We start from the raw sequence: 24,879 nt of genomic DNA, 5'->3' as shown, positions 1-24,879 counted from the left end.
ATGTGTGTTTTTCTTCCTGACTTATGGCTCTGAGAATTCTTCAGTGCAATTGGCTGCTTGTTGACATCACCATTGCTGAATTTCTGGAGATCCCCTTGACTTAGTGCCAGATTCATATTAATGTTGGGAAAGATGGAATCCATGACATGGAGATCACAACCTTTGTGGGTAGCTTTCTTCAAGGTCAGTGGCAAGCGCTGACGTATCACTGCTGATCACATTCAGACCTGTCTGTTCAAGTACAGTGCAACCTTCTGACTGAGAGGCAGAAATACTACCACTATGCCAATTCTGACACTCTAGCAATGATACCTGGTCATTCAGCTATGTTCTAACTTATACCTCTTTCCTCCATTTCACAGGCAACAAGATTGATTTAGCAGAGAAACGAGAAGTATCCAGAGAAAGGGCTGATGAATTCTCAGAATCTCAGAATATGCATTACCTGGAAACGTCAGCAAAAGAGTCAGACAATGTTGAAAAACTGTTCCTTGACCTTGCATGTCAGTTGATTGGAGAGGCAAAGCAGCACACACTGGTCAATAATGTAGCATCTCCTTTGCCTGGTGAAGGCAGAAGCATCAGCTACTTGAACTGTTGCAACTTTAATTAGATATGATGTGAACATTATCCGTGAAATAGAGCTGACGGTTTACAGGGGCAATCTGATGAAGAAGAAAGTTCCTGCAATTCTTACCTTATTGACCAAAGCTTAAGGTAATTTCTGGACTTCAGAATGGAAGGCTGATATTTCAAAAAAAAAGACACATACAAATGTAGAAAGCTTTTACGCTTCAGATACCCAAGTGAAGTAACACTACAATATTTAGAATTATTGAAAAAAATTCTCAACTTTAACTTTGCTGTGCTTTGAAATAGCTCTGCCAAATGCTTATTTGATGCACGGAATTTGCCATTTTGTTGCTTCTTACAATGAAGGCTGGTATTAATAGTTTAATAGAAAAGGTAACTTAAAATGTAGATGATACACTATTTGATTTGCTTTTAACCACTAAGGTCTTTATGGTCCCATGCTTCAAATAATATTTTGGTGCTAAATGGGTTTTTATTGAGTCATTTTACATTTGAGAATTGAGGTAGTTAGTATATATGGAAATTGTGCATTTTCTTATAAGCACTGCATGTGATCATTAAGCCCTTTTAAAATAGCCCAATGTTGGATATTTTGCCAACCCCAGTTCCCACTCTCACAGGATGCTTTTCATCACTTGTGTAGAATTTATGCAACCAGCTCATTCCTTTATTTGTCTTTATTCATCTTGCGTATGTTACTGATTGAACCACATACTGTATTTTGTTGTACAGTAGCTGTTTTGTTCTGGTTTTAACTTAAGCTTTAGGTCTGCCTCTGTAAATTTTAAGTCCTGCTTCGAGACGATCAGGGAAGATTTTGTCTCTGTTATGCAACAAAGTCCTAAATTAATAAAGCATTTTATTTTATAAAACATTTATGACTTTGCTATACATAGCAGTCAGATAAAATCTTCCTTATATTTAATTATTTTTCTTTTCCAACTGTTTCACATCCCTTTCTGAAGGTGTGGATTCATCCTGAGAAACATTCTCACAGGCCCAATGTTCTCCTGCCCAAAGGGGCCATTAATCATGCATGATTGTAAGCATCAACACCGTATTCTTGCATGTCTGGTGTCATCACAACTGAGCCCAGTGCTGTTCTCTGGCTTCCATGAATCACATGAACACTGTCAGGAGCAATTCCAGAGTGTGATTTAAAGAAGCAACAAACATTCTTTGTATTCCCATCCCCATGCTGGAGAACACTAAGGTCAATAGTGTCCCCTATTCCGCTGTCCTTACTGAGGCTGACTAATTCAGTACAGACTAAGCATTAAACCTGCAACCTTCCTAGTTTATATAAATTGGATAAGCCATCAGGGTTGCATTTATATACTAGTGTTGGTCATGGGGCTGATGTTTAAATACTGACCCATTGTAATGTATGGAATGTAATATTATGTGGAAATTTGGTTAGTGGAAAGCACTGGATTACCATATTTTTCCTGAGGGAAATTCTTTCGTCATGTTAATTAGCTCTAGCATTTTCAAATGCTGTTGACTTCAGGCCAATGTATTAACTGTCAATCGTTGTAAAAGGCAAGAAAAGCATCGGAAATGAACCACATCCTTTTATTCAATGAACACTAATTCAAGCAAGAGTACTAATGGGTTTATGAATTATAGTAACCTTACTGGTATATGTTGAGCCATAGTGAAAATGTGACCTTGGAAACCCATCTATTATACTTAGCCTTTATATCCTAGCCAAGGTAGGATTCTAAATGATTGAACTATTTATGAGGCATTTCTATGATTGTTTTTTCCTATGGTATTACCAATTTACAACACTCCATTTAAAGATGACAATGGACCAATTCAAGTACTGCAATTTCCTTTGTGTAGCCCATAAATGAACGATCATATTAGTTATTGCACATGTTTTGCTTCTTGATTTATTTACATCTCACAATCAATCAGGTTTTTGCCATATTCCTGAATTCCCGTTTTATTAAGCTTTGCTGCTTTGTGATACAGAGTAGCCTTGGAGAACAGCTTTAAATATTTTGTTTCTGTTTGCTTACATATTCATAATACTTGAATACATTCATAAGGCAGTTATGGAAAATGACTATATTAATTAGAGCTGTTTAAGCAAATTGATTATTAATTATAAAACAGTTTTAGATGTTATCCCATGAACATATAGCATGGTTGTACCAAACTCACCTTGCTCTTTTAATTAAGGTACTTTTTCATTTAATGATAGGCTCTTGATCATTTTGCTTTTATCTAATAGATTGAATTGGAATTAGGACATTGCAAAATAAAGTGCAGCTCTTGTAATCACTGCATCAATTTCTGCCAATGTTATAATATCGGCAGCAACATTTTGTACCCCGAGCTATTGTTTTGGATTTCTTTGCACTTTACATCAAGCATAACAGCCTCATGTGGTTATTAATAGTTTATTCACAAACACTGACCTTTGTGTTCTAAATCACTTGCTGCGGCATTGTGGAAAATTCTGAAGTGTTTTCAGTTGTGATGCTGGCAGAAGCTTTCCTTTTTTATTTTTCCTCTTCAACAGTATAAGTTGAATAGGATGATGTCATTCGTGATTTTCCACAGAACTGCTGGCCTTTAAAATAACCTTTTAAAATCTCGTTAACTTGATCATAACCAGCCATCACACAATATATTGTTCAAAAATAAAGCCTTTTGCTACATTTTACACCAGTAATGGGTTGCATGATAGTAAAGGGTTTTTTAAGTAAACAACACTCTTGCAGCACAGCTGCAGTGGTAGCTTGACAGAAGACAGTAATATGAGAACCGTTGAATCAAGACTCACTGATTTCTTCCAAAAATATTGGCAGCTAAAAGTATTAATTAACCTAACATCTCTTTATTTGAATTGACGACCTTAGTAATTTGCTGAAACTGAACCTTGCAAGCCACTGTGGTTTTCACCTTATCAAGATTATTGTTGTATATCTTGTTTTGTGTCTGAGGCTATTTCACTGCTGTGATAATTGAGCAATGCGCAGACCAAGTACGTGAATCTCTGACTGATTTCTGACCGCAATTTATTTGCTTCTGACCGAGCTGAAATTAGCACAAAAAAACACCAGGCCATTATTCTACTATATGTATAAAATGTGTATATATATATATATTTTAAAAAACAATGCAAACATTTATCCTTGAAGTAGATCTCTTCTTGGAACACAATTTAAATTCATTTCAATATGGAAGATATTTGCCTACCGAAGAGTAAAATAACCCCTTTTTAACCATTTCTGCTATTAAGAACCATAAACAACAAAGAGTTTCTGTAAGTAACATGGCCTGAATGATGATTCAGAACATAACTTTCAGTATTTTTTTTTATATTGTAATCTTGTTTTTATATTATTGCTTTTAGTACTATTAATGGTGCAGAGGTGCTATCATAGTTCTCAAAGAGCAAATATTGTGGGAAATTCTATGGCAAAATCCCAAATTATGGGGGCATTTAAAATTATGAAAGGATGGGACAGGATAGATAGAAGCAGACTGTTTCTAGTAACTTGAGGGTCAAGAACGAGAGGACATAAAAACAAGATTTAATCTAAGAAATTTAGAATTGGGGGCTGGAGAAACTTCTCGGAGAATTGAGAGGCTATGGAATTCGCGTTCAGGATTAGTGGTTGAGGCAGAAACTATGTCAGCACTCAAGATTACATTGAGTGGATGGATGATGGAAAGGGTAATATGGGAACAGGATGGATAAATATGATTAGAACTATTGCTCACTAGAGGAGAAATGGTGATACAAACAGGTTGGGCCGATTGCCCTGTCTTTGTATTGTAACTACTATGTATTTCTATATACTGATAGTTTGATAGAAAATGACCCAATTAAGAAATGAATTCCCTCAAAAGCAACATTGTTTTTAAAATGCACTTTTAAGAATGTTAATTATCATTCAAGACTTGAGGGTTGTTCTGTATTCCCATATTAACATTACAAAGGATTGAGAGTTATGAAAGCATTGAGCTTTGACCCTTTACATGATGAAAATGTTCTTCTGGGTGATAGAGCCAATGTGCTATTGGATGTCAATGGCCATTCTAGAATATCTGGACATGTGTGATTGTAAAGCCTAATATCCTAAAATCAGCAGTGCATTATTTCTTTTTCTCTTATTTTGGGTCTCCTCTGGCACACCCTTTGCTCAACATAAAAGGGTTGGGTTGGGCAACATTTTCCATTGCTAGTAGGTCACAAAGAGGTATGCGAGAATACTTAGGACTGACTTCCTCCAAATTTCTCTTGCTGCTGGAAATCTGCACGCTCCCATCTCCAAACAATGTAGCTGAAGTGTGGATCTCATTTTGTGGCAAACCAGGAAGCAAAACTTCCTTTGCACACAATGTGTAAAATACAAACTCTTTATAGTTAGGTTAGCAATTTTGTTCCTCATAGGAAACCTCCCCTATTCCCTGAGCACTAAACACACACTATATAGCACAGTGAATTAGTTAATCTTTCTGTACATTTAACCTAAAATTTCTTTTGAGGGTAATGAGTTCTAAGATCCTTATTCACATTGATTTTTGTTTAAGATCCAAAAGAATATAGTTGATATTAAATCTGTCGTGTACTCTACTTGAGAGAGAACTTTTCATTTTTTCGCGATTTTCATCTTCCTCCCAAAAACGAGTGTTTAGAATTAGTATGCCTATGGGTAATGTAGGAAAAACTAGTATTTAACTGTAAGCATACAAATGTGTTGCTTGTTTGTTCTTATGCCCTCAACTCCTGCAAGGAGTGATTGAAAATTTTCACACAAAAGAGAGAGTGGGATGGTTATTTTAACAATGACATTTTAAGACCCTTTTTAACGTCCGTAATGTCAAAGTACAGAAGCTATCACAAAACATTCCCTTTATTAGTCTCCATTTTTTTTTTAGTTTGATTTCCTAGTCTGACTTCTTCTCTAATGCCAGACTTGCTGAGTTTTTCCGGGTATTTTTGTTTTTGTTTTGGATTTCCAGCATCTGCAGTTTTTTGCTTTTATTCTTCTCTAATGCTCTGGATTTTGTGCATTACAGAGTTGCAGGTAACATTGCAGTTGTGATATTAAAATTGTGGTTCCTTGGGATGCTGGGATGTAGGAACCAGTTCTGTTCTAATTTTTTTTACACTCTTCTGGCACTTTCTCATACACACATTATAAATGGCAGCTTGTAAGGAACCAGTAGGATAATTTTAAAAACTATTGCCCACTTCTGGAAAAGGATATGCATTTATTCCGTAGACCAGAATTACAATATTTTGAGGTCAGAATTTTGTCTCCCACCTTCCCCAGTCAAACCCTAAATTTTCCCATTCCCGATCCTCCACTTCCTGTCAAGCTGCCTTATGGGACTGTTTTAAAAAGTGTATTGGTGTGGGAGGAGGGAAAAAAAATTCTTTCCTGCTTTCCTTCCTTTTCCTCCATCTCTCCTGACTTTGAATGTTCAATGTTGATTAAGTGTTGTGTAAAATGGATGGTCAAATTCCTTATCCAGCTCCATTGTGGGGAAAATAAAAGTTTTTTTTCCCCCTCTTTTTAAACCATTTCACCATTGACTATTCGGCCTTGGTAACATCCAATGTTTTGTTCATCACCTTCAGCAAAAAGCTTTCTTTTTAAGAAGTAGGAACATTTATTGAAAAATATGGCAGTGTTATTGCTTATGTTAGATATGGTATCAATTAAAATAGGGCAAAGGTGTACATAACTTTTTAAAAACTTGTCCCTTACTGGACAAATGAAAGCTGAGCTAGCTAGAATGTAAAAACTGTGCCTGAATGTTGCGTTAATATATTCGGGAGAAATTGTTTTGTATTAGAACTCTTGTGATTTTATTTTCCCAGACTGCTTAATTTAAGGAAATATATACTTTTCCCTCATTTTAAATTTTATATGTTTATATTAGTTCAAAAAAAATTAGTTAATTATCATACATTTGTTTTTCTTCTCACCTATGCCCCCTGCCTCCCACCAGCCAAACATGAAATAAATGCTGAGACTAAGTTTGAAATGCTGCTGTCCACAATAATTTAGATTGTTTAGAAGAATGGCGGGGCTGGTTAGCTGAGTTGGCAAGATAGCTAGCATGTGGTTCTGAATAACATCGACAGTGCGGATTTGATTCCCTTCTGGCTGAGGGTGACTTGGGACCTGCCCCTCCTTGCCCTACACCGGTGAGTGGAAGGCAATGTCAAACCACTACTGACAAAAAAAAACTGCCAAGAAAACAGCTCAGGATGAAGCACCAGCAGACAATGAGCCTAGGGCCTGCCCTTGGGCAGAGCACGCGTACCATACTGTAGAAGAATGGCATTCCTTTCTGTCAGACTGTGTTTTTAAAACCAGTAACGATCTGTACAAACTCTAACCACCTTATTCAGCTTTCAGCAAATGATGGAATTTTTAAAAATACATTTACTCTTTGTGATATTTCACAGATATCAGTGAATGAATGTGATGCTGCTGACTTCTAACTTTAAGATAGGATGCATAGTGTTTTAGGATGCTGCCTGTGTACAGAAAATTATCATTTAATTAGATCTAACACACTAAATCAACAATAGTACAGATTATATATCAGTCTAATGCTGCTGTTGTATTGCACTTACCAGTACAGTGCTGACAACATGTGCATACCAAATGGGGAGCATCCAGTCACACTTTACTTGTGGTGGAGAGATGGCAAAGCTCCAAACATACATGGTCAAACACAGAGCTGTAATTTACTGGTGAGATGTATTGCTGATGATTTTTTCGCTAAGGTTAAGAACTCATGGTGGGATATTCATAAAATTTTGGTGCAAGCTGCCACTGAGTTTTTTTTATAGAAGGAACTTTTTGTGAGCCGAGTTATACAACACTAGCTGGTTTCTACTTTTGGCATCAACATAACGACATCCTTGATATGGCACTGAAGCTGAAAGTGCAGAGCAACAATGGCACAACTCTAAATGCAGTGCTGACAGTGGTGTGTGCACAGATTTGTAGATCACTACATTGATCATTGCACAAATTGTATTGTAATAATATCTAGACTGTGAATAGCTGTAATCTAAGAAATACATAAATGTTTTTCACTTGTGTTCTTAATGGTGCTGTTATTTGGAATAAAAGAACTGTCGGTCTGTCCGTGATTAAAAAATAGTTTGTTATAATTAATTTGAACAGAATGTTTACCTTGTTAAACAAAACTGAACAAAATGAATGTTTTTGCCACACTTGGTGTTGTCTTTTTTTTAACCAGTTGTAATTGTGTGTATCAACAGTTTGATGAAAAAAATCAAAGACAATTTTCCAAATTATACAAATATCAAAATTATACACTTTAGACAATCTATTTTGCATTTAGGCATAACTTAGTATTTAAATCTTTTATACACTTTTTCTGATCTTTCTTTCCTCTTTTGCTGTTCTCTGACCTAGCTGGAAGAATTGCTTGGAAGAGTTGTTATGCCTGGCTAAATACTTTGGAACAATAAATGTTCTACTGTGTTGCTGACTATATTCACAGATGGTTGGTTAAACTTCCTCTGTCTTTATGGTTCAGTGAGTACACTCTACCAGTGATATCATTGATGCTCTGCTTATAGAAAATCACAGGGGAAAATAACAAATATACTGAAATGAACCAAGATCGTGATTGCTTTTAATTTCCAATGTTGATATGACTCTTTCCAACTCTTACTATTATTCTCCCCCTGCTTGAAGCATTATCCCCTTGCCATCACTTAGACTAAGAATTAGTTCCTCCAGTCCTGTGATGGACAATGGGCAGCAAGACTCTGCCACTAGCTCTGGTTCATCACAATCTCTTTTGCTCCTCCTTAAACATACTTCACCAGATCTCCTTCGGCTGGCCCCATCATCTTCCGCCTGGTGGTGTCCATTCTACTGCTACTCTGCGGGGCATATGTCTGGGAGGCGAAGGATGTGTCCTGCCGGCATCCGTCATCTCTCCATCAAGATGTCCCGCAGGTACCTCTGACCAGAATTCAGTAGCACTTCCTCGGTGATACTGACTCTCCATGTGATGCCCAAGATCTTGTGTCGGCAGAACTGGTGAAAGACGTCCAACTTGTGTGAAAACTTTGCTGTTCTCTTCCATGTCTTGTTGGCATAGATTGTGGCTGGTACTACAATGGACATGTAGAGTCGCAGCTTCATGGCCATGATGATGGTGTTAGATTCCCAGGCATGTGGACCCTCTGGAAGATTGATGTTGCTTTGCCAATTCTTGTGTCGATGTCGACCTCTACATCACCCCCCCGGAATGTTGCATCCTCAAAGTTCTGTTGCCTGACAGTGATGGGGGGGGCTGACTCCTTGTTGCCATCCAGTCATCATTGTCTTGGTCGTCTTGCAGCTGATGTGTAGACCAACTGTGACTCTGCTACTCTTGTCTGATTGTCTTGCGTGATTCTTCAGCCAGCAGGGTGATGTCATCTGTGAAATCCAGGTCCGTGAACCGGTGGTGCCACAGGATACTTCCACCATTGCCTACATGATGAAATCAATAACCAAAGGAATGGGGAGAGTATGCAGCCTTGCCGTACTCCTGTAATGATGTTGAAGGAGTCCATGGTGCTTGTACTGGTCTTGACGCAGCAGCTGGAGTCGTACATATGGCTTTGAAGATGTTAATGTACCGCTCTGGGATGCTGTACTGTCTTGCGATATAACAGAGTGACTGCTGATGGTTGCTGTCAAAAGCCGCCTTGAAATCAATGAAGTTGATAAACTACTGTCACTCCGCGGGGCATATGTCTGGAAGGCAAAGGATGTGTCCTGCCAGCATCCGTCATCTCTCCATCAAGGTACCTCTGACCAGAATTCAGTAGCACTTCCTCGGTGATACTGGCTCTCCATGTGATGCCCAAGATCTTGTGTCGGCAGCACTGGTGAAAGACGTCCAACTTGCGTGAAAAGCGGCTTTGGATACTCTAGGTTCTGCTCTGTCACTAAAGTATAATAATTCTCATAATATTATTGTGACTTATTGTAAAAGTAGGTTAATAGTGGAGTTTGGATAGTTTGTGTGTGTGGGGGATCTAATTTAATTGGAGACAACTGGTCTGGAGGCTTTGACTCATCAAAAGCTAGGTCTGAAATGCTAAATACATAAACATGACTGAAGTCTTAAAAGGTGAGGTGAAGAGAATTTACATTTTTAGTTAAATCAGGGACGTTTGAATTTCAGAGATGGTGGGATGTTACACCTAGCCAGAGAAGCTAGGCCAAGCAGTGTGTTTATTTTTCTCAAAGGTTACTGATAATATTAGCACCATGAAAAGATTAATATTATGAGAAGGGTAAAGTTCCAAAGACATATGGGAACAATGGAATTTACATTAAAAGGGAGAAACATGTATAAAGGAGATTGATGCTGTGTGTCAGGGAAGGCATTGTAACATCTACCAGGAGTGTGAAAAGCCTCCAGTATTTGTACATCAAGCTTGCTGTATACAGAAACCGAAGCTTGGAAAAGCCACTTTGAATTCTACTGTCCAGGGTATTGTGTTGACTTGCCTGGATCTGTTTAAATCTTTGTTTTTGCCGTTGCCTTAATGGGGTTGTAACTGGAAGCCAGATTAATTAGGGGTTTTAGGAGTTATAATAGTAATTTGTAGACCTATGTACATGCTTGAAATCTTTTATTTAATAAAGGTTTAATTTGGTTTTTTTTTAAACTCTCAAGTCTTGGTGGCCTTATTACTATTGAATTCAGGGCATGCATCTCAAAATAAAATATAAATTGCAAAACCATTGTGACCGCATGATCGAGTTCCCCTCGTGGATTTGATCTGCCTGATACACATCATCTGCATCATAACATCTATGATGTTCCTGAGTGTAAAGATCTACTCGCTGTATGATCTGCCCCCAGAAATATTCCTATTTTTCATGAAGGTACCATTTACTTCCACTTTCAATCTGCTGAAGACCTTGCCAGGTACTGATGATAATGTTATGCCCCTACAGTTGTTGCAGTTCACCTTTGGCAGCTTAACAGTTGCCCCTTGCTCCATGTCATCTGGGACATCCTCCGCAGTCCAGATCCTGTTGAACAGGTCCATGAGCTTTGTTGTGATGGTGTTCTTGCCATGTTTCAATAGCTCTGCTGGTACCTCATCAATCCCAGTTGCCTTGTTCTCCTTCAGGCTCTTTGGACCTCTGATCTGGCAATTTCCCCCAGGTTGATGTTCAGCTGCTGAAGTGTAGTGCTGTCATCGAACTCAAACATGGAGCTGGGGTTGGGCTGGATGAGTCAGGAGGGAGGTGCCCTGGGAGTCCTCAACATTGACTCCAGACCCTAGGAAGTGGGATGACATCAGGTCAAACATGGACAAGGAAAGCTCTTGCTAATTACCACCACCTGCAGCATCCACCCCCCCCCCCCCCCCCCCCAGCTGATATATCAGTATTCGTCCATGTTGAACACCAAATGGAACAAGCACTGAGGCTGAAAAGAGCACAGACTGTACTCTGGGCAGGGGACTTCAATATCAATCACCAAGAGTGCATAGTAACACCACTGACCCATCTGGCTGAGTCCTGAAGGACATAGCTGCTAGACTGGGTCTGCAGCAGACAGTGAGGGAACAAACAAGTGGGAAATATCTACTTTATCTAGTCCCCACCAATCTACCTGTCGCAGATGCATCTGTCCGTGATAGTATCTGAGCTAAGCTTTGCAGTCCTGCCATATCTAGTCATGAGTGGTGATGGACAATTAAAAAAACTAACCAGAGGAGTAGGTTCCATAAATATCCCCTTCCTCAATGACGGGGGAGCTCAGCACACCAGTGCCAAAGGTAAGGCTGAAGCATTTGCAACCATCTTCAGCCAGAATTGCCAAGTGGATGATCCATCTTGGCTTCCTCCTGAGGTCCCCAACATCACAGATGCCAATCTTTAGCCAATTTGATCCAGTCCATGTTATATCAAGAAATGGCTGAAAGCACTGGACACTGCAATATTCTGCAATAATGGGCTCTGGCAATAGTCTTGAAGATTTGTGCTCCAGAACTAGCTGCACCCCGAGCCAAACTATACCAGTGTATTATGCTATCCCTACACCCCATGGAATGCATGGTTCAAGAACCACCACCTTCTCAAATGTAATTAGGGATGGGTAACAAATGCTGGCTTAACCAGTGATGCCCACATTTTGTGAAAGAATAAAAAAAACTTCCAACTCTCTCCTGGTTAGTTTCCTACTTTATGCCCTTCATAAATTTGAACAATAGAGTTTTTGATGACCTTGTGTCTCAACTTACAACAAGTCCCATTCCCCTATCACCCAGTCATGCAACATCTTGACTTTAAAGTTCTCATCCTTGCTTTCAGTGACACTGGACAAGGATCAGGAGCAAGAACCTTTGTCAATTTTTCTTCCCTACTTCAAGGGTGTTAGTTGATTTTAGCATCTGTAACCTGGCTGACATCAATAAATCTAACATACACTGCAGAACTGATTTGAGATCTTCCTGGTCTGGTAAACCATCAAGGAGAATATCTTATCTTTTTAGCATATTGGAGTCTATTTACTATCAAAGATGATACTAAGTTTATTTTTAAGAATAACAAAACATGACACCAACCTCACAGCGTGATTGGGTCAATCACATAGAAAATCTCTCGGATCACATTTCAATTGCATTATCGAATCATAGCAAGTTTACGGCACAGAATGAGGCCACTTGGCCCATGGTGTCTGCACCGGCCAATAAATCAGCCACCCAGCTTAATCCTCCTTTCCAGCATTTGTTCCACAGCCCTGCAGGTTACGGCACTTGAGGTGCATATCCAGACACTTTTCAAATAAATTGAGGTTTCTGCCTCCACCACCCTTTCATGCAGTGAATTCCAGACACGCATAATCCTCTGGATGAAAAAGAATTTCCTCATTTCCCCTCTAATCTTTCTACCAATCACTTTAGATCTATGCCGCCTAGTCACTGACCTCTCTGCCATCCAGACCCCTCACAATTTTGTACATCTCAATCAAATCTTCCCTCAGCCTCCTCTGTTCCAAGGAGAACAACCCCAGCCTGTCCAATCTTTCCTCATAGCTGCAATTTTCCAGTCCTGGCAACATCTTCGTAAATCTCCTCTGTACCCTCTCTAATGCAATTATGTCCTTTCTGTAATGAGGTGGCCAGAACGGCACACATTGCTCAAGCTGTGGCCTAACTAATGTTTTAAATAATTTCAGCCAAACCTCCCTGCTCTTATATTCTTTGCCTCGGTTAATAAATGAAAGGATCCCCCCTTAAACCAGCTTATATTTCACCCCTTTCCTATTTTTACTTAGTTCTGTTGAAGGGTCATGAGGACTCGAAACGTCAACTGTGCTCTTCTCCGCCGATGCTGCCAGACCTGCTGAGTTTTTCCAGGTATTTTTGTTTTTGTTTTGGATTTCCAGCATCCGCAGTTCTTTGCTTTTATCAAAGGATTCCATATGTCGTCTTCACCATCTTATTGACCTGCTAACTAGAACATTGATAAAATTATCGAATGTATATTTCGAGTCTTTATGTGGCTCGTCCATGAAAAAGCTGAATAAGAATCTGTTCAAGCAGGACCGTATTTCTCATCACTTAACTGTGTCAGCTTAATTTATCAATCAAAACTAAATTAACCTTTATTACTGAAACAGAAATCTAAAAAATATAAAAATTAACATTAAGAATACAAATAAAACAAACATTAAAAATTGATTTAGAAAAATTGGGCAGATGGTAGTCAATCATTCATGAAAATCTGTGAAATTCGTACATATATATGGCGAGTCTGGATGCTTGGCATGTGAAGTTTTGAAAACGAACTATCTGTAAGTAGCTCATTAAAGAGTTATTTTCTTCAAACCACTTACCCCGCGATCCAAGGACAAAACCAAAATACTTTACTTTTTGGCCTCCCGTCAAAGAAATGATTTTATAGGTCAAATGATATGTTTTAACCTTCTCGTCCCATACCTTCTCTAACAAATTGTTGTTGCCCTCAAATCTTACTGTAACATCTATGATGGTCACTATGTCACCCCTACAAACAACTAAATCTGATCTGAAAAGTGATCCCTCAGCTATTCGAATGTAGGATTCTAGAAAAACTGTACATCCATGTTTAATCACCAACCCCTTAAAGAGATGGAGAATTTTGTTGTGTTGTTGAATTCTTGCATTTTTGATGTATGGACTGCAGCCTGAAATGTGTCAGATAGCCTCATTGACTGTATTGTATCTGATATATTCGGTCCCACTGAAGAATAAAAAAAATCTCGTTGGGCAAGCATTGGATCTAAGTAAGAGAGCTTTGATTAAAAATAGATTGTTTAAACTGATTAAAACGCAACCAGTGGTTTGAAATAATATTATAAAAATGAAACATCAATGCCCTGGTAATTTAACGCAGTCCACTTCTTAAATTCGTATTTGTGCCAATTAAGGTGCATCTCATTGTTATAACTGCTAGATCTTCCGGGATCATTGTTAATGCCTTGCCAATTTGCCTTAGCGGTGAGTGTAATGGTGCTAAAACAGTTGATAGGTAGGGTAAGAAGCAGGCTATAGTAGTTGATTATAACCAGGAAGGGCTTGAGTTTTGTTACATTGGATGATGATGGTACATCTTTTATCGCCTGAACTTTATCTTTTACCAGATGTAAAGCCAAGTCATCCATTCTGTAAACTTCTGGTGCTTGAAATGTGCATTTTTCCTTCTTTAACCATACGCCAGCTTCCATGAACCTTCTTAGCACCTCCTACAGGTTGGCCAAGTGCTAAATCTTGGTTGGCCCATTGAGGAGATCATCATCCAAATATACTACCACTCATGGGAGTTCTTGCAAAAGAATCTCCATTGTTCTCTGGAAACTAGCGCATGCTGACGAGACTCCAAAGGGTAGACCAATGTACTGACAGAGACCCTTATGTGTGTTCACAGTCACATATTCTCTCGACATGCTAACCAATTCTAATTGTTGGTAGGCGTGGCTAATATCCAATTTCGTATAGGACTTGCCTCCATCCAGCTTGGCATACAGGTTGCCCATCCTTGGAATGGTGTACTTATCTACTTTTGCCGCCTTACTTACAGTCAATTTATAGTCTCCACAGATGCGTATGGTGTGGTCAGACTTAACTACCGGAACTATGGGTGCAGCCCAATATGAGAATTGGCCAGGTTGGATGATGCCCAGCTTTTCTAACCTGCACAGCTCTGCATCCACCTTTTTTCTCAATGTATAAGGCACAGGCCTGGCCTTAGAGAAATAGTGTCACCTGAGGATCAACATGTATCTTGGCGTGCATGCCTTTTAACTTCCATAATTCATCCTGAAAAACTACGTTGCATTTCCTTAGAAACTCTGATTTTCCATCTGATTTTAGGTGAAATATCTCAGACCAGTCGAGTTTGATCTTCTGTAGCCAATCCCAACCTAAAAGACTGGGTCCCTCTCCTTTCACTATTATTACAGGCAGTTGTGCTGTCTGTTGCTTGTAAGAGACTGGGACAATGGCGATGCCCTTTACTTGAATAGATTCTCCAGTGCAAGTTCTTAATTTACCAGTTATTCATTTCAAGTTTATTGGCTGTCTTCCTTCCATTAAGGTACCTGAAAGTGGGCTCTCCTACCACTGTATTTGAGGCACCAGTATCCACTTCCATTGTCAGTGGCTTCTCATTCACCGTAATAAGCTCAGTCTTCACAGCAGTCATATTATATAAGGAGTAAACATCCTCATGTTTGTTTGCTGTTTTGCAGACTGCTTCAACTTTGTCAGGCATTGCCTAACCACGTGACCCTTCTTTTGACAATAATGGCATTCTGCCTCTTTGAATTTACTGGTATCTGCTCCGTGGTCACCTCCACATCTATAGCAATTTTGTCTTGAAACCGATGATGAAGCATTTCTGTTAGGCTTCTTAATGTTTCTCACAGTGGCCATTGAATCACGCTTTAATTCTGCAGTTCTGGCATTCACGCCATGCTCAGTGGTAGATTCCAGCCCCACATGAAGTACGGCACCATTATCCATGTGTTGCAAAGCCTGCGAGTCTCTCGCAGCACTTTCCATGGCAATGGGGATTTCTAGGGCGCATTTAATATCGATTTCGACCTCGGCAAACATTCGGCACTGAATGGGGTCATCCTTGACTCCACATACCAATCGGTCCTGCAGCATATTGTTTAAAATGTCTTCGAAGTCGCAGTATTCTGTTAACTGCTTGAGGTTTGCTACATGGGTTGCGATAGACTCTCCTGGGGCCTGAACTCTTGAATTGAATTTAAAGCGTTGTATTATCACAGATGGCTTTGGCTGGAAGTGTGTTTTCACTAGGTCCACTAATTTGCTATATGATTTGTAATTGGGAACACTCGAGGCAGTCAAGTTACGAATCAAGTTACATGTTTTACTGCCGCTTACGCTTAGGAGATTGCCTTCCGCTTTTCTTCAGCGGTTAGCTCATTTGCTACAATGTAAAATCCAAGGCACTCAACATACTGGCTCCAATCTTCAATATCAGCATCATACGGATTGATTCTTCCAAACAGCGGCATGGCTGGTGAGCAGTTATTAAAAATTCGATTTACTCACAGTAACAGAATGATGTGCAAAGTCAAAGTTGATTTTTACCTCGTTGCCAAATGTAATGGCTCTACGGAGCAGACAAGTTTTGTCAGGAAACAGTTAAACTTTATTACAGTGACATTTTCAGAGCTAGCACGCTCGTCCAGATCTCTCATTGGAAAAGCCCAGCCCCGCGGATTGCCCGCACTAAGAGCTCACTGGTCGGAGCCCCCACAGTGCATCATATGACCAATGATTGACAGGAGGGAGTGACTATACATCCAGTTTGCCACAATAGGCCTTCAGTTATTTTTATTTTCGAGTGCCTTGAAGGCACCTGATTAATACCATTCTACAGACCTTAATTTTATCTGGGACGATACCCAATCTAAGCCATATTGTAAACATTTTTGATAGTGACATAGGATTTTTAGCAAATAAATACTTTAGGTCCTTAACTGTAATTCTATCAGGGCTTGGGGCGGTATCTTTCTTAAAATGATCAATAATTGTCTTAATCTCATTCTCACTAATCGCATTAAACAATTGAGAATTGTCAGCCATATTAAGACACTTAAAATATTTGCCTAAAACTGCTTTACTATTAATTTTAGACAATCTTTGTTTAAAGTATTCTTCCAATTCACCCAAACTCAAGGGACATAATATTTGGCTTGGGCTGCCCATTAATTTCCTAGCCAAGCCTTATCTATTAAATTTATGAAGTGTCTGGATCTCTTTATATTTTTGTTTCTTTTCAGCATATCTCTTTCGAGACCTGGAACTTTTAAAGAATAGATTTTTATTAACTGACTTGGTGCAATCAGTTACATCCAATTGTTTACTATTAACTTGTCTACCTTTTTGTCCGATATTAATTACTCTTTCAAAAATTTGGTCTATTATGCAACTAATATGGTCATTACTAGAACCTGCTTTATCCCTATTTAACAACTTAAGGGTCATACTAATTAATGTTAAGATATCAATATTGTCATATCTATTACCCAATATCACTAATTCCCTATTTACCTATAATTCATAACTTGTTCCCTATCGGGCATTACATTACTCTCATCTTCACAAGAAGACAGAGTCAGTAGAATTATTATTAACATTTATCTCATCGAAAGCACTAATTTTATTTCTAAGTTTAGCCAATTTGATTGTATGCCGTTTATCTGAAATTTGCTTGTTTGCTTTTGTTGTTAAAGTCCTGGCTATCATAACATTAATATTTTTGTGGCCAGTATATTCTTTCTCTAGTCGGAGGAGAAGTAACACTTCTTTCCTATATGCTATTAGAGATGCTCCTAATGCAACTATCTATTTTAACCCTTTTGAACTAGTTTATGGTCATGAGGTAAGAGGACTGTTGAAATTAATTCTGAGAAATTGGTCGGTCAAAATTCAGAAACTATTCTCTTGGATTATGTATCAAAATTCAGGGAATAATTGAACAGAGCAACAGAGTTGGCTAAGGAACATCTAAAGATATCACAGGAAATGATGAAAGTGAAGGTAGATAAGAAAGCTAAAGCTCGCAGTTTTGTTTCTGGAGAGAAAGTTTTGCAAAACAAAATAAAAACAGAATTACCTGGAAAAACTCAGCAAGTCTGGCAGCATCGGTGGAGAAGAAATCAGTCAACGTTTCGAGCCCTCATGGCCCTTCAGCAGAACTGAAGCATAGTTTCAACAAGGGAGAAATATAAATTGGTTTAAGGTGGGTGGGGGGGAAGAGACACATTGAGGGTGTGGTGTGAGCAGATAATCAAAAGATGTCAGAGACAAAAGGGTCAAAGAGGTGTTGAAGGTGGTGGTCTTTGTCTGAGAAAAGTGCTAATTAAGAATGCAAGACAGGATATTCAAAGTACAGCTCTAGTGGGGGTGGGGTGGAAAGACTAAAGGTTTTAGTTTTAGATTTAAAAATAATGGAAATAGGTGGGGAAAGAAGAATCTATATAAATTATTGAAAAAAAAGGCGGGTGGGGGGGGGAAAAGAAACGGGGTGGGGATGGGGGGAGGGGGAGTTTAAGATCTAAAGTTGTTGAATTCAATATTCAGCCCAGAAGGCTGTAAAGTGCCTAGTCGGAAGATGAGGTGCTGTTCCTCCAGTTTGCGTTGGGCTTCACTGGAACAATGCAGCAAGCCAAGGACAGACATGTGGGCAAGAGAACAGGGTGGAGTGTTAAAATGGCAAGCGACAGGGAGGTTTGGGTCTTTCTTGCGGACAGACCGCAGGTGTTCCGCAAAACGGTCGCCCAGTTTGCGTTTGGTCTCTCCAATGTAGAGGAGACCGCATTGGGAGCAACGAATGCAGTAGACTAAGTTAGGGGAAATGCAAGTGAAATGCTGCTTCACTTGAAAGGAGTGTTTGGGCCCTTGGACGGTGAGGAGAGAGGAAGTGAAGGGGCAGGTGTTGCATCTTCTGCGCAGAAGATGCAACACCTGCCCCTTCACTTCCTCTCTCCTCACCGTCCAAGGGCCCAAACACTCCTTTCAAGTGAAGCAGCATTTCACTTGCATTTCCCCTAACTTAGTCTACTGCATTCGTTGCTCCCAATGCGGTCTCCTCTACATTGGAGAGACCAAACGCAAACTGGGCGACCGTTTTGCGGAACACCTGCGGTCTGTCCGCAAGAAAGACCCAAACCTCCCTGTCGCTTGCCATTTTAACACTCCACCCTGTTCTCTTGCCCACATGTCTGTCCTTGGCTTGCTGCATTGTTCCAGTGAAGCCCAACGCAAACTGGAGGAACAGCACCTCATCTTCCGACTAGGCACTTTACAGCCTTCTGGGCTGAATATTGAATTCAACAACTTTAGATCTTAAACTCCCCCTCCCCCCATCCCCACCCCGTTTCTTTTCCCCCCCCCACCCGCCTTTTTTTTCAATAATTTATATAGATTCTTCTTTCCCCACCTATTTCCATTATTTTTAAATCTAAAACTAAAACCTTTAGTCTTTCCACCCCACCCCCACTAGAGCTGTACTTTGAATATCCTGTCTTGCATTCTTAATTAGCACTTTTCTCAGACAAAGACCACCACCTTCAACACCTCTTTGACCCTTTTGTCTCTGACATCTTTTGATTATCTGCTCACACCACACCCTCAATGTGTCTCTTCCCCCCCACCCACCTTAAACCAATTTATATTTCTCCCTTGTTGAAACTATGCTTCAGTTCTGCTGAAGGGCCATGAGGGCTCGAAACGTTGACTGATTTCTTCTCCACCGATGCTGCCAGACTTGCTGAGTTTTTCCAGGTAATTCTGTTTTTATTTTGTTTTGGATTTCCAGCATCCGCAGTAGCTTTTAGCTTTTTGTTTTTATCTTTGAGAAAGTTTTGCAGTTGGCCGCACAGGATTGAAAAGAAATTGAGTGAAGTAAATTATTTAATAAATACTCCAGATAGAAGAAAGAAGCAGAGGGCGTGTCAGGTAATTATGCTTAAAAAGTACTTTGGCAGGGAAGAGGAACAAAAAGAGGTATTAGTGATGGTGGATAATGAGAAAGAGGTAGAAGTGCAGGACTCTGAAATTGGTTTTCCTCTAATCAAATTAGATAATGAGGGGGTGCTTAAAAATTTAAACAACATATTGAGTTACCTTCCAGGCAAGTGTCAAAGTGATTTGGTAAAGCTATATCACACACACCTATTTGTGGAAATAAGTTGGGAAAGACACATTTAGCTTTACATGATGTATTTATAGATGTATCATCTTCAATAAGACAACAACATTATAGATTAAATCCAGCAAAGTTATCACAAGTACAAAAAGAAATTGATTTCATGCTTCAAAATGATATCATTGAGTCAGGTTGCAGTAACTGGAGTTTGCCTATTGTGCTGGTACTGAAACCGGATGGAACACAAAGACTGTGTGTGGACTATCAAAAGGTGAGTACAGTGCCAAAAGCAGATTCATATCCCATACCACGGTTGGAAGATTACATTGAGAAAGTGGGACAATCGAAATTTATCGCAAAGTTTGACTTGCTAAAAGGACATTGGCAGGTACAGCTGTTGGAGAGAGCAAAGGAGATATCAGCTTTTGTAATGCCAAGTGGACTATATCAGTTTAAAGTCATGCCATTTGGCATGAAGAATGCACCTGCGACATTTCAAAGACTGACAAACAAAGTAATTGCAGGTCTAAGCAATTGTGCCATTTATATTGATGATCGAATATTTTCAGTCAGACATGGGAGGAACATTTACAGCATCTGGAAGAATTATTTACTCGACTACAAGAAGCTAATTTGGTGACGAACTTTGCTAAAAGTGAATTTGCAAAAGCGCAAGTTGCATATCTAGGCCATACCTTTGGACATGGTAATGTGCTTCCGAGAGATGCGAAAGTCAAGACTATCATGGATTTCTCAGTGCCACAAGAAAAATAAGTTTTGAGATTTCTGGACATGAATGGGTTTTACCAGAAATTTGTACCAAATTATAGCCAAGTGGTTGTTCCACTAGCTGAACTATTAAAAAAGAACAAGAAGTTTCAATGGACACTGGAGTGTCGGAGGTCATTTGATAGTTTGAAAACTGTATTAACTACGACACCTGTGTTGGCAGTACCCAATTAGGCCAAGCAATTCAAGTTGGCCATTGATGCAAGCGATATACGCATTGGGGCTGTACTGTTACAATTGGATGACACTGGAATTGAAAAACAGAAGCTGAATGTACAATAGAGAAGATATTCAATGATCAAAAAGGAGACTTTGAGTTTGGTGTTAGCATTGCAGCATTTTGAAATTTATGTTTCAAACAATTCATCAGAAACAATTGTTTATACAGGCCATAATCCTTTGAAGTTTTTGGACAAATTTCGAGACAAAAGGGCAAGGCTTTTCAGATGGAGTCTATTACTACAACCATTTAATCTACATATTATACATACTGCTGGAGAGAAAATCTGTTCGCAGATGCGTTATCAAGAGCTTGAAGCTTAAAGGAAAATGGGACATTTTAAAAAAAAACCTAGACACTGAACTGGAGTGATTGCTGTTGATACCAAGGACTATATATATATATATATATATATATATATAATGTTAATGCATGCATCTGGTGATGTATTAGTGTAATAAGTATAGGAGATAGTTCATTATTAAAATGAAGCCGTCTTTTAGAATTATAACAGTTCATTTTTTCATAGGGAGAGAAATGTCATGAAGCTATAATTTATATAATATTATTGGAAAATATTTTTCTTTTAAAATAGAGGTTTAGTCTGTGGGTGTGTCTTAATTGGATTAAAGGCAGCTAGTCTGGGTGCTTTGATGTGTACCAGTTTTGAGATATAAGAAATGCATTTGCATTTTTTGAGTAGAGCATTCAAGAAGTGGGGTGAAATCTGGCAACTAGCGAGCAGTCACCAAGCAATATGTTTATATTACTAACAAAATTGGTACTATGAAAGGGGTTTTATTGTTAGAAGAGGTGGAGTCCAAAGAGGCTGGTGATACAATGAGAATTTACATTTAATGAGCTGTGCTAGGTATAACTTCAGCAGTTTTGTGTGTGCGGCGCAGAGGCAATGTAAGATCAAAGCAACTGGAAAACTCCAATTGTCTCCACAGGAACCAAAGTGAAAGGAACCTCATTTTGAACTTTTAAGGTGAAAATGCTTTGCCTTCTGTCTGGTTAGATCCATGGGTTACTGTTGCCTTAATGGAGATTAGTTTGGGAATTTGTTAAAAGTTATGATAGTAGTAATTTGTAGCCATATATTGTATATATATATTTAACTTGTGTAAATTAATACAATGTTTCATTTATAATATAAAACCTCTTGAGAACTGGTGGCCTGATTGCTGAATTTAGAATTGCATCTCAAACATACCTCTTAAAAATACAAGTTATGATAGTTGTTTAAAATTTCCCTCTGGGATTTTTAAATAACTCAGCTTTACCGAAAGGCTGTCTCATAACAGTCCCACATAGTTAATTTATAATTGCACCCATGGCCTTCCAGGCTGCTCCCAGGGGTGTAGCGGAGATTTTGGAGATAGCTTTTGCACTTGCTGACACTGCATACAACTTCTCACAAAATTTTCTATTTCTCCATCCATCCCAGGCCACCATAGATAGCTGCGTGCTATGGTCTTTACTCAGGAAACTCCTGGATATGCACTATGTAGTTCAGTTAACAATGGCTTTTGTCCTTTTGGAGGAACAATCACTCATGCTCCCCACAATAAGATACCCTGCTGGCTGGTTATTTCATATCTTTTGTGAAAATACGGTTTAATTTCATTGGATTCCTGCTCTTGTGACCAACCATGAAGAACTTGTTCACGTACTTTGGATAAGACTGGGTCTCGACTTGTCCAACCTCTGATCTGTCTAGCACATACTGGTGATGAATCTAAGAAGTTCAACAATAAAACAAGTTCTTGAGGGGCTGGAACATCCTGCATTTCTTTAGGTTGTTGGGTCTTTGCACCTTTTCCAAAACTGGAATGTTTTTAGCTTCCTTTTGGAATCTCTGAGACAAATCAAGTTTGATTTCCCTCAACCAATTTCATCTTAGTAGGCTTGGTTCTCTGCCTTATTTCACCATCAGGGTAGTTTTACTGATTGGCTTCCAAACTGTACAGTAACCTTGCTTATGCCTTTGACTTTGATGTCTTCTCCCGTGTAAGTTTTCAATTTGGCATCTGTTCCTTCCAAATTTAATTGACGTCCCCATAATTCAAATATTTGAAAGTATGTTCACCAATTACCATAGTGCAAGCTCCTGTGTTTACCTCCATTCTAATAGGTCTATTGTTCACTGTCACTGTTACATAGATCGATTCTGCTCTCCCCACCATCAAATTATACAACAAATAAATATCTGAATCTGTTACTTCAGGCTCTTTGTTGTGGATCTCAGGGGGTATTTTCTTATTTTTGAAAGTCTGCCCAATTCCATCCTTGGAATGTCTCACGAGGTGTCTGTTTCGATGACAATAAAAACATTTGATGTTTTTAAATATCCATTTATTACAATGGTGTCTGCTTCCACCTCTTTTACCATGTTTTTGCTACTAAGTCATTTCTTTTTATTTGTCTGCTAGTGGTGGCTGCCTCCCGTTTCCTTTGCATTTTTGTGCCCTTTTTGGCTGGGGCTTCCCACCCAACGTGGAAGATGGCAGCATTTTGCACTCCCTTCATGGCTTCCGAATCCCTTACTGCGCTTTCCATGGCCAGTGCTATCTCTACTGCCTCTTAAAATTCAAATTTGTTTTGGACAGTAATCTCTTCTGAATCATATCTTCATTTACACTGCACACCAAATGATCTATAAGCACATCATTTATAGATATACCAAACTTGCAATGTTCTGTTAACACAAACCTATTCGTGGGAATAAATTGGGAAAGAAAGATTTAGCTATACATGATGTCTCTGTACTGGTTTCATCTTCAATAAGGCAACAACCTTACAGATTAAATCCGGCAAAGTTATCACAAGTTCAAAAAGAAATTGATTTCATGCTTCAAAATGATATCATTGAGTTTAGTTGCAATAACTGGAGTTCGACGATTGTGCCGGTACCAAAATTGGATGGAACACAAAGACTGTGGGCAGAATCTTACCCTTGTCAGGTGGGGACGGGTGGGGTCATAAATAAAAGAAATGACTTAGCAGTGAAAACATGGAATAATGGTAACACAGGAGCTTCCACTATGGTAACTGGCGAACATACTTTCAGATATTTGAATTATGGGAACGTAAATTAAATTTGGAAGGAACAGATGCCAAAATGAAAACTTACATGGGAGAAGACATCAAAGTCAAAGTCATAAGCAAGGATACTGTACAGTATGGAAGCCAATCAGTAAAATTATCCTTGATGGTGAAATAAGCCTACTAGGGTGAAACTGGCTGAGGGAAATCAACCTTGATTTGTCTCAGAGATTCCAAAAGGAAGCTGAAAACATTCCAGTTTTGGAAAAGGTGTTAAGACCCAAGAACCTAAAGAAATGCAGGATGTTCCAATCCCTCAAGAACTCATTTTATTATTGAACTTCTTAGATTCATCACCAGTATGTGCCAGACAGATCAGAGATTGGAGAAGTCGAGACCCAGTCTTATCCAAAGTACTCTGGTTGGTCACAAGAGCAGGAATCCAATGAAATTAAACTGTATTTTCACAGAAGATATGAAACAACCAACCAGCAGGGTATCTTATTGTGGGGAGCGTGAGTGATTGTTCCTCCAAAAGGACAAAAGCCTTTGTTAATTGAACTACATAGTCCACATCCAAGAATTTCCTGAATGAAGATCATAGCACGCAGCTATCTATGGTGGCCTGGGATGGATGGAGAAATAGAGAGCTTAGTGAGAAGTTGTAGGCAGTGTCAGCAGGTGCAAAAATTGCCTCCAACAGCTCCAATACACACCCGGGAGCAGCCAGGAAGGCCATGGGCGCAATTACACATTGACTATGTGGGACCGTTATGAGATAGCCTTTCGGTAAAGCTGAGTTATTTAAAAATCCCAGAGGGAAACTTTAAACAACTGTCATAACCTGTATTTTTAAGTGGTATATTTGAGATGCAACTCTAAATTCAGCAATCAGACCACCAGTTCTTGAGAGGTTTTATAGTAAACTAAATGAAACATTTTATTAATTTACACAAGTTAAATATATATACATGGCTACAAATTACTACTATCATAACTTTTAACAAATTCCCA

General features: G+C 39.0%; 1 protein-coding gene across 4 annotated transcripts in view; it reads left to right on the top strand.

Moving 5' to 3' along the window:
• Positions 1 to 7,822, top strand: part of rab30 (RAB30, member RAS oncogene family) — a 103,442-nt gene extending 95,620 nt beyond the window's left edge. For all 4 annotated transcript variants that reach the window (XM_078545699.1, XM_078545697.1, XM_078545696.1 and 1 more), the window contains one exon: positions 363 to 7,822. In XM_078545699.1, coding sequence (XP_078401825.1) covers positions 363 to 613 — 251 coding nt within the window. In that variant the 3' untranslated portion in view covers positions 614 to 7,822. The remainder of the gene's footprint in view (positions 1 to 362) is intronic.
• The last annotated feature ends 17,057 nt before the right edge of the window (positions 7,823 to 24,879 follow it).

This window comes from Cetorhinus maximus, chromosome 7 (assembly GCF_964194155.1).
Source record: "Cetorhinus maximus chromosome 7, sCetMax3.hap1.1, whole genome shotgun sequence".
NCBI classification, from domain to species: domain Eukaryota; kingdom Metazoa; phylum Chordata; class Chondrichthyes; order Lamniformes; family Cetorhinidae; genus Cetorhinus; species Cetorhinus maximus.
This window is presented reverse-complemented; position numbering and strand designations above follow the sequence as displayed.